General features: G+C 33.3%; 1 protein-coding gene across 1 annotated transcript in view; it reads right to left on the bottom strand.

The window, feature by feature from the left end:
- Nucleotides 1–731, bottom strand: part of LOC136042613 (uncharacterized) — a 1,080-nt gene extending 349 nt beyond the window's left edge. Inside the window, exon 1 of the mRNA XM_065727580.1 lies at nt 1–731. This exon is cut by the window's left edge and continues 349 nt beyond it. Coding sequence (XP_065583652.1) covers nt 1–731 — 731 coding nt within the window.
- Between the last annotated feature and the right edge of the window lie 10,389 nt (nt 732–11,120).

Raw genomic sequence — 11,120 nt, 5'->3', positions numbered from 1 at the left:
TAATTTATTTTTCTTATTAATTGAATTGCAGAATTTGAATCTGTAAGGATTAACACATTCTTTGACGAAAGGTTTAGTATGGCCATAGTTTCAAGTGCTTTATGTATAGCAAATAACTCTGCTGACAGAATTGAAATGTGGGATGGAAAAGTTGCTGATATATTCAAGGAAACATGAGGAATACACACCCCTGCTCCTGCTCTTGATCCTTTTACTGAACCATCCGTGAAAGCTAGAATATGTTCAGGAAAGTGTGAGGATATCTTATTAGCAAAGAGTTGACAGACATACTGATCTGAATAATGTGACTTGTCTTTAGAAACTAACTGAAGATGACATTCAGGAGCCACCATTTCCCATGGTGGAGATTTTGGAAAAGGGTAACTATCCGCCTGTTCATTTTTCCAATTTGGGTAATCTTTTAGATACTGGCTAAAAGAAGATAGTAGGTGTTGGGGCTTAGCAGGATTTCCAAAAGTGGAGGGAAAAACTGCATGGGTTTTGCCATATGTTTGTATTTTTGTGAAGTAGCAGTTTCTCTGCATAGTAGCCCTGTCTTTCAGAGCAGTTAGTCCAGAAAGTTCTTTGAGCTTAACCACTGCAGTATGTTTGTGGAGCCCCAAAGCAATTCTGATGGCTGAATTTTGGAGTGTCTCAAGGGTATTGAACAAAGTAACTGGAATATTTGTAAGAAATTGTATGCCATATTCCAATTTAGATCGAATATACATTTTGTAAAAGTCAATAATCAACTTTGGTGAAGATCCCCATTTACATCCTGCAAGTCATTTGAGGATGATTAGCCGTTTTAAAATTGTCATTCTTAACATCATTAAATATGGTTGCGGTTTTAAATGGGAATCAAGAATCATGCCCAGTAGCCGAACTGACGGCTCATAGACTATCTCACTCTCCTCTATCCTTAAGGGTTTTATAGCTTACCATTAATAGCACTCTTTTATAACACATATATTTTTTAAAGGTCATCAAAGGTTAGGACCCTCTAGAGAGAAAGAGAGTGGAGTCAGGTAGTTCAAAATACTTTCCTGGGACAAAATTTGGCCTGTAAACTCATCCCTGAAAGTTTCATTTGGTAAAACTCTAGTTAATTGACTTCTTGCTATCTTGGAAAGGGTTTAGGTTAGGAAAATGAAACTTTCAGGGATAGGTCTACAGGCTAAATTATGTCCTGGGAAGGTATTTTAAAGTACCCACCTCAACTCCTTCTCCCTCTAAAGGGCCCTGAAATTTGCCTCCATGACTGGTCTATACCAATTGAAATTTTGACAAAACAACATTTTACCTTAATTTTCAGTTACTAGTTGCTTTTTCTCTGCCTTTAGTTCTGAAAATGCAATTCTGTTATTTGAGTAGAATTCTGAGCCATATCAGTGTTTTTTTTTTTCTTCAAAATTTAGGAAATTTAATTGCATATCTTTAAAACCTTATAATTTTATAACACACATATTTTTAAAGGTCATCAAAGGTCAGGGCCCTCTAGAGAGAGGAGTGGAGGTAGTTGCTTCAAAATACCTTCCGAGGATATACTTTAATTGGTAGATTCATCCCTGAAAGTTTCATTTTCTTAACCTAAACCCTTTCTGAGATAGCAAGAAGTCAATTAACCAGAATTTTACCTTCCCAACTTAACCCCTTTCCAAGGTAGAAAGAAATAACTAAACTAGTATTTTACCTTAATGCTTATTACACCTTAAAAATGAATCTATAATAAACAATGAGTTTGAAAGTTTGATGTCAATGATTTGACCCATTTAGGGACCAAAAAACTTATGAGAAATTTATTATTTTCAAGGATATATCAAGCGCTTAAAACGAAATGTCAGAAATGTTAAAAGCCTTCTATTTTACTTGATCGAAAACAATGAATTTGGATTCAGTACGCAATGCAGGGTATATATATTGGTAAAATTCTAGTTAATTGACTTCTTCCTATCTCAGAAAGTGTTTGGGTTAGGAAAATGAAACTTTCAGGGATGGGTCTACAGGCTAAAGTATGTTCTGGGAAGGTATTTTAAAGTACTCACCTCCACTCCTCCCTCTAGAGGGCCCTGAAATTTGCCTACATGACAGGTCTATACCTATTGAAATTTTGACAAAACAACATTTTACCTTAATTTTCAGTTACTACTTGCTTTTTCTCTGCCTTTAGTTCTGAAAATGCAATTCCTGTTATTCGAGTAGAATTTTGAACCCTATCAATGTTTGTTTTTTTAAATTTAGGAAATGTATTAGCATATCTTTAAAACCTTAGAAAATGGAATTGAGCAAAGTTATGAAGCTGAAAACAATTTTGTAAAAAAAACTGATTTCAGGAAAGAAATAGGATAATGGTAACCCACCCTGGATTGCTAATAGACAGGAGTTAGTGGATAAGCCAATTTGTAGAAATATTTGGAAAATTTTTGTTTACCTGAAACAGTCAATCATTCCATAGAGAAAACTTAATTCTTCCTCTAGATTTATTAAATTTTAAAATGAATAACCAATATCTGGTAAGAAAAAAAAAATGAATCCCAGATTTGAAAATTTAACCAAGAATAAATTACCCTTTTCATGGAGTCTTTTTAATTCCTTTAAAAACTGACAATTGAAATCATAATTCTTACAACTTAAAAGATTATTTATGCCTACAGCACTACAGTTACTTTTCTGTGCATCAAGTGGTATACCACTTGTGGTATGTAGTGGGACATGTCCCAGTACCATGGGTGGTCATTCAAACAAATCATAACAAAAAAACCTTGGATATCCCACTCTGAAATTTTCACCAGTTGTTTGAAACAATGAGAGCTTTGTATGGATAAAAGCACATAAAATTCTGTTTGGACAAAATGACCCAGTTGAGGGTTACTAGATTACTTTTGCTCATATTTGTCTGGTTAATAAAAATAACTATTTCTAGATGCTTTATTCAGAAAGAACTTTCAAATAGCCTTTATTTGGTATTTTACTTTTGTTTCTAGGTACAATAGAAGTTGAGATACAGCAGTTTAACCATTGGCTGGTTGGCATAAATCAGGCAGTTTGGGGCAATGTTCAATGACCCATATCTTGGACACCGGTCAAACAAAAAACCTAAAATTTTGGTTCTGGGAGTTTCTCATATGGGCTATCGCTATGCCAAATTTCATCAAAATCGAAGATGATAATGCAGGGTCACTGTGTTGAACAGACACAGAATGCCCCTTACTGATACTTTGTCAAACATAGTCATATATTTCAAAATAATGTTCAATCATCATACTAAATAAAAGGATTGTCTATATTTTTCAAAACATTAATGTCATTATTCCCAAAAAACAAGCCTGTCTAATAGTTACCATGTAATAAGAGACAAAGTGCTGTGTAATATGTTTACATACATGTAAACATAGTCATATATTTCAAAATAATGTTCAATCATCATACTAAATAAAAGGATTGTCTATATTTTTCAAAACATTAATGTCATTATTCCCAAAAAACAAGCCTGTCTAATAGTTACCATGTAATAAAAGACAAAGTGCTGTGTTAAAAACTTCTGATGGCAACACACAATATCTCAAAGTGATGACTGACAAAAAGCAAGACTGTGAATTGTCACCTTTTCTCTTCAGCCTAAGTCAACATCTAAGTCAGGGGAATTAAAATCAAATCTGAATTGCAGGAAAGCTTCTCCAGGATGTCAATTTTGCCAACTATGTTTGCACATACCCCCCCCCCCCCCTCAAAGGAGTTTGTAAATGCCGTAGTTTAGCCCAAAGAGACAGGCAAAACTGTCATAATTTTCTGAACAAACTCTGGAAGAAAGCAGAACAATCTGGATTACATATCTACATTCCAAAGTCTAAAACTATGTAAATAAGGAAATTCACCCATGGGAATCCAACTAAGAGATAAAGGCACAAACATGACAAACTTCAAGTAATTAGGCAGTACAGTAGCTTCCCATTGTGACTATAAAAAAAAACTATGCATCAGAATAGCTAAAGCCAAAGCAGTATTACAGATTTTTACCAATCTGAAAATCAACAGTATACTCACAGAACTTGAAGCCCCAACTGTTACTGAGAAAATTTTTTTTCTGTTCTCAGTTGATCAATAGAATGCATAAAGCTAATTGCAGAACAGGAGAAACCCTGTTTGAAAATAACTGTCTTTGCTAGATCATATGGCAAGATCATGTCAGCAATGACAAGATCTGTACTTGCACATAACAAAAAAATTGTCTGTGGTGAGGCAATGAGGATGCCATTACCTTGGACATATTGTTTGTCTGCCAGATAAACAACGCTAATCCACTAGGAGGAGTATTTGAGAGGTAGTGCTATAGCATTGCCTATGGTAAAGGTCATATGGTTGCAATTTTTTCTCCCAGATGTACTTCATATGGAAGGGATTGTTATATCAAATTCACAGGGGGCTCATTTGATTGAAAATTGAGTTCTAGTGCCACTAGTAAGAGTCAAAAGTGATTGGAGGGCAACTAGCCATCCTAACCATGCTGTTTTCCCCCAAATAAATCAGATCTACCCTCCTTGTGCCCTTTTTTCAAAAACCCATCTGACAAACATTTTGAGATAATCATTTTGTTAAAACTACTTTGCACATCAGAAAAACAAAACTTCTGGGTTAAGACAGCTCCCCAGGGCCAGGGGGACCAGAATAACCCTAGTGCTCCTCCACAGACAGGAGCATTTAAACAAGAAATGCCAGTTTTCAGGAAAACAAAATACAGTCATGCATAGAAAAAACACTGTATCAGATGCACAAACATATCTAATATTTCATAAAAATATTGTAGCTAATTCTTAGAAATGAAAATTATAGAAAATTTTATGTACAAAATTATTGCTCAATTAATGAAATAGAAACAATAGCATGGACAGCATCTTTGAAAGAGATGGAAATAAATTGTTTATAAATCTTCACATAAGGGTAAAATTATAATAACTGTGCCAGCCAGAAGCAACTTATAATCAAACCTTTACTTTATGCCAAGGAAATTTAAAGGTGTAAAAAAAAAATCCAAAACAGTGACTAGTACTTCCACAGCTCACTTGCTAAACTGTTAAGGTAGGGGAAGACAATGGATTAATATAGATTGGCTAAAGCTAAAAATAAATCTTCTTTCTGTTCCTCACCCCCTCTTGCCAGCAAATTAAATTAAACAGATTACACATTTAATTTGCCTATTAACTAGGTGATGGAACAAATTTCAACCCTAGAGAGGTAGAATCTGAGAAGCAATATTAAAAAGAACTAGTCATGTTGATACTAAGGTTGACTTATTATAATGCATCTTTTAATAATAAGTAATACACCTCTGATTTGTAAAACAATATTTTACTTGTAATATATAACATAAAGTAGTTTATTTCTATTCCCTTTTAGGCCTAATAGTATCATTCATTTTTTTTTTCCATTTTTGAAAACCATTTTCATAATTTATACTGCATGTCTCTTCTTCAGCACACATTTTAACACTAACACAAACCATTTTCCTCACAAATAGGGAAGACTGAGAAATGATTATCCTATTCATATTAATACAAAGGATGCAAGACATTAGAGACCTGTCTCTAAAAGACAAAATATTTATTGACCCCTACCCTGATACATGATAAGCAATTCTGTTGAAGCAGCATAAGGCAAAACAAGGGAAAGTGACCAAAAACCATCTTTAGAACTGGGCTATAACATATTTATAGTCATTCCAACAACATGGTTTGCAGTCCCCCCTAGGAAAAGTAAATACTAATTACTCAAAAACATTTAAATATAATTTATTGGGTCCTCTGCTGTATTGATCTACACTATGGGTCTACAGGCTAAAGTACATCCCAGGAAGGTATTTTAAAGTACCCACATCTACTCCTTCCCCCTCTAGAGGGCCCTGAAATGTGCCTAAATGATAGGTCAATACCTATTGAAATTTTGACCAAAACACTTTTTTACCTAAATTTTCAGCTACCAGTTGCTTTTTCTCTGCCTTTAGTTCTGAAAATGCAATTTCTGTTTTTTAGGTAGAATTCTGAGCCATATCAATATTTTTTTCAAAATTTAGGAAGTGTATTAGCATATCTTTAAAACCTTATAAATGGGATTGAGCAATGTGAAGCTGAAAACAATTTTGTTGCACTTTATTCAAGCAGAAGATCTATTTTGCAAGGTTTCACTTTTATAACACATATATTTTTTAAGGTCACCAGAGGTTAGGACCCTCTAGAGGGAAAGAGAGTGGAGTTAGGTAGTTCAAAATACTTTCCTGGAACAAAATTTGGCCTGTAAACTCATCCTTATCCCTAGAGGGAAAGAGAGTGGAGTTAGGTAGTTCAAAATACTTTCCTGGAACAAAATTTGGCCTGTAAACTCATCCTTGAAAGTTTCATTTGGTAAAACTCTAGTTAATTGACTTCTTGCTATCTTGGAATGGGTTTAGGTTAGGAAAATGAAACTTTCAGGGATAGGTCTACAGGCTAAATTATGTCCTGGGAAGGTATTTTAAAGTACCCACCTCAACTCCTTCTCTCTCTAAAGGGCCCTGAAATTTGCCTACATGACTGGTCTATACCAATTGAAATTTTGACAAAACAACATTTTACCTTAATTTTCAGTTACTAGTTGCTTTTTCTCTGCCTTTAGTTCTGAAAATGCAATTCTGTTATTTGAGTAGAATTCTGAGCCATATCAGTGTTTTTTTTTAAATTTAGGAAATTTAATTGCATATCTTTAAAACCTTATAAAAAGGAATTTAGCAAAGTCATGAAGCTGAAAATAATTTTGTTGTACTTCAATTAAGCAGAAGATCTATTTTGCAGGGTTTCAATTGTATAACACACATATTTTTAAAGGTCATCAAAGGTCAGGGCCCTCTAGAGAGAGGAGTGGAGGTAGTTGCTTCAAAATACCTTCCAAGGATATACTTTAATTGGTAGATTCATCCCTGAAAGTTTCATTTTCTTAACCTAAACCCTTTCTGAGATAGCAAGAAGTCAATTAACTAGAATTTTACCTTCCAACCTAACCCCTTTCCAAGATAGCAAGAAATAACTAAACTAGAATTTTACCTTGATACTTATTACACCTTAAATATGAATCTATAATAAACAATGAGTTTGAAGTCAATGATTTGACCCATATAGGGACCAAAAACTGAAGAGAAATTTATTATTTTCAAGGATATATCAAGCGTTTAAAACAAAATGTTAAAAGCCTTCTATTTGACTTGATCGAAAACAATAAAGTTGGATTCAGTACGCAATACAGGGTATATATTTGCACATTAATGGGGTGGAGTCTGACCTCTGTTAATAATAGGCTAATCATACACACCAAAGGCCTGCAGCTTTTGTTAGCCTAGTTTTCCATTAGAACAAGTCGACTATACAACTATAGAAGGTACAAAGAACTTTATACTTACCAATTTTATTGATTTTACTAGTTCTCAGCCAGCCAAAGTGCAGACAAAATGTCGGAGAGCTTGATGATGGTGATAGAGGGAATATCCGGCCAGCGTTGCAACGTTTTCTGTGTATGAATATGTTCCCTGAGTATCGTAAATGTCACACTTAAGCCCTGTCTTAATTGATGTATCGGCTTGCCTTTAGTTGGTAGATTAAATAAGGCATGGCTTCTTGACTTAAATATAAAGAATTGTCAATTCATTCATATCAGCAAAATGAATCCTTGTCAATTCTATTTTCTTTGAAGCCATCCAATCTTCTTTGTAAATAATGAGTGAGATTTTTTATTCACAGTGAACTAAATTTCAGCAACCATGCTAAGAAATCTGTGGCTAGTTAAGTATAACCTTTCCAATCGATCTCCAAAAGCCATAAGCCGTCTGTGTGATGGACTTGTTGGTTTTAAGCTCGAAGATATAATTTTTGTATCTTCTCTATATTAAAAAAAAGCATACAAAAGTTTTGAAAGACGTGCCACCAAACTTATATCCAGGGGATGGAAGCTTTTCTACCCTTGAAGACTAGCTAACCTAGTTCTCCAAACACATGTATAAAGAAGAAATAGATATGATGCCATGCAGCCAATAATAACCGATGAGCTATGCGAGAAACGGACAATCAAGATAAACTAATAGTTTCCCCGATGCTGAATTTTGTTCAAAGGAGTTTTAACACGGGAATTAATAAAGATGACATTATACGTTATGGTTCGGCCTCTTTTGATAGCACTGAAATTTTCAAAGTGAAGTAAGAATTTAGCAAATGAATGGGTCTTTAAGTGGTTTGGAACTAATGCAAAACTGAATAATCTGAAAACATTTTTGACACTTTCAGCAAATGTCATGCTAATACTACCTAAGTCCCCAATTTCGTAGTTTACCGCCCAACCGATGTACCCTATATTCCAGAAGTGGCTTACTCTCACCTTTCATCTAAGGGTAATACGTGTGAGCAACTTCTTTATGTCGTTTCGACTCAGTTGGCTGGTTACATTGAATACTTTCCTAAGCTTTGATCAGCTGCGATGGTGAATTCTATAGTCTCTGGTGACGTTACTGTTGCAATAAACAAGTTACCTGCTAAAGTGAAAAATCCAGCAAGGTGTAAAAATTTTTTGATAGCCTTTCTGGTCATGATTCAATTACTAGTGTTTAGGCAAATCGGGAAAAATTAGTGATTAAGCAGAATAAAACCGTCTCCAAATGTCTCTGTAATGTCCTACAGAACATATTGAAAAACGCCACAGCAAAAGTCACCGCTTGAAAGTACTTTGGCTTGCTGTCTATTTCAACACTTACTTTGATGTTTTTCATTTTAAAGAATGGCCAAGAGTCACAGAGACTGTAAGGTTCAGGAACTCTCGTGCTGTAAAGCAAAGTTTTGCTTATGCTCAATCGCTGGAGCTGTTACTAAAAGATGGTGTGAAAGTCAAAAAATTTTTGTCTACAAGTGACAATCATTACAATTATGGGTGGCATAAATAAAATGAAAAAAATCATTGAAATTACAATCTAAAATATCACAGCAATGAATTTATTGTTGCTACATCCGATTTTATTTATTGGAATTTTTTGAGTATACACAGATTAGAAAAGCTATAATAGTGAGCAAAAATGTTGCATAACTGTAAGAAATATATGATGGCAACAAATTTATTTTCCATAAAAGAAAAGAAAGAGGAAACATGGAAGAGATATACATTTAGATTATCCAAGAATAGAACAATCATCACAGGATAAAAGAAAAAAAAAGAATTAGACAAGAAGTAGAGTAAATTTTTTTTTGAATAATATACCTATCTATAAAAAACCCTCTTTCAATGATGATTTTCGGCAATATTTAAGAATACTTGTGCAGGACACCCCTAGTTTTCCGTTAAAATTCTCTAGAGTTCTTTTGTAGCATAGTTGAGGTTCTTATATAGTATTTTCATTAGCGTTTCTGTCTTGGAAATTTGCTCTGGCCTTCAAAGCAGAACTTAGAGATACCCATTAAAAAACAACAAGTATTCCAGCTTTGAACATTTCTCCGTCTACCCAATTCTATCACCAACATAAAAGCACTGTATACACAGATACGATGCTATTTCAAAAAGAAAAAATCAACCAAATTAAAATTATGCTTTCTTTTCAGCATAACGAAGACACAATTTTAAAAATTATGAGCATAAATGCACTCCTGTAAGTAATCAAACTGAAAGAATCGATTTGCCAATTAACTGCACTGTAATTATATTTGAAGTAAGAGACTATTTATTTTATAATTATTAATATAATAATTTAGCAGTATAGATTAAAGAGTGCAAAGATACTGCACTTGTTTTTCTAAGATATGAGCAAGAATGTCCTTTCAATTTATTCAATCTTTTTATCTAGGTCTCTTCTATAGAACCTAACTCTAAGAACGTGAAGTAGTAAGTATATGATAAGCTATAAGAAAACGATATAATAAAGTTCTAGTTAAACAAGTTTTTCAATTATTATTAAAATAAAGGAAAAATAGATGTCCTGGATTCTTTATTTTTACTTTTTGTTGAATCCAAAAGCGGTTTCTTGGCTTAGGAAAGCCATACAATGAACAAAAGGAGCATACAGGCCATACAAGGAGCAAAAGGAACATACAGGCCATATTAGGATCAAAAGGAACAAACAGGCTCTAAAGGAGTAAAAGAGCTTGGATGAGCAGTAAATTCTTTTAGTGAGGGGAGAGCAAAAAAGATAATTTTTACCAAAAATCTAAAGAGTTCTGTTTCTTTAAAAATTTGAGAAAGGGAGAGAAAGGAGCAAAAACAAGAATTTCACAGATAATTTAATGAATTTAAGATTGAAAACCCTTGATTTTTATTTGAATTTTACAATTACTTGATGCCTGTTATGTTGCAACGACTTTTTATGTAAAAATAAACGCCATTACACCATTATGTAAAGAAATTATGTAAATAAACGCCTATGTAAATACACATTACACAATTACATATTGTTATTACAAATACACATTACATATGCAGTTATTACAAATACACATTACATATGTAAATACACAAATAAACATTATGTAAATAAACGCCATTATGTAAAAATAAACGCCATTATATTTGAAGTAAGAGACTATTTATTTTATAATTATTAATATAATAATTTAGCAGTATAGATTAAAGAGTGCAAAGATACTGCACTTGTTTTTCTAAGATATGAGCAAGATTGTTCTTTCAATTTATTCAATCTTTTTATCTAGGTCTCTTCTATAGAACCTAACTCTAAGAACGTGAAGTAGTAAGTATATGATAAGCTATAAGAAAACGATATAATAAAGTTCTAGTTAAACAAGTTTTTCAATTATTATTAAAATAAAGGAAAAATAGATGTCCTGGATTCTTTATTTTTACTGTTTGTTGAATCCAAAAGCAGTTTCTTAGCTTAGGAAGGCCATACAATGAACAAAAGGAGCATACAGGCCATACAAAGAGCAAAAGGAACATACAGGCCATATTAGGATCAAAAGGAGCAAAGAGGTCATAAAGGAGCAAAAGAGCTTGGATGAGCAGTAAACTCTTTTAGTGAGGGGAGAGCAAAAAAGATAATTTATTCCAAAAAAGTAAAGAGTTCTATTTCTTTTAAAATTTGAGAAGGGGAGAGAAAGGAGCAAAAACAAGAA

Source organism: Artemia franciscana, unplaced genomic scaffold (assembly GCF_032884065.1).
Source record: "Artemia franciscana unplaced genomic scaffold, ASM3288406v1 Scaffold_1594, whole genome shotgun sequence".
Classification (NCBI taxonomy): Eukaryota; Metazoa; Arthropoda; class Branchiopoda; order Anostraca; family Artemiidae; genus Artemia; species Artemia franciscana.
This window is presented reverse-complemented; position numbering and strand designations above follow the sequence as displayed.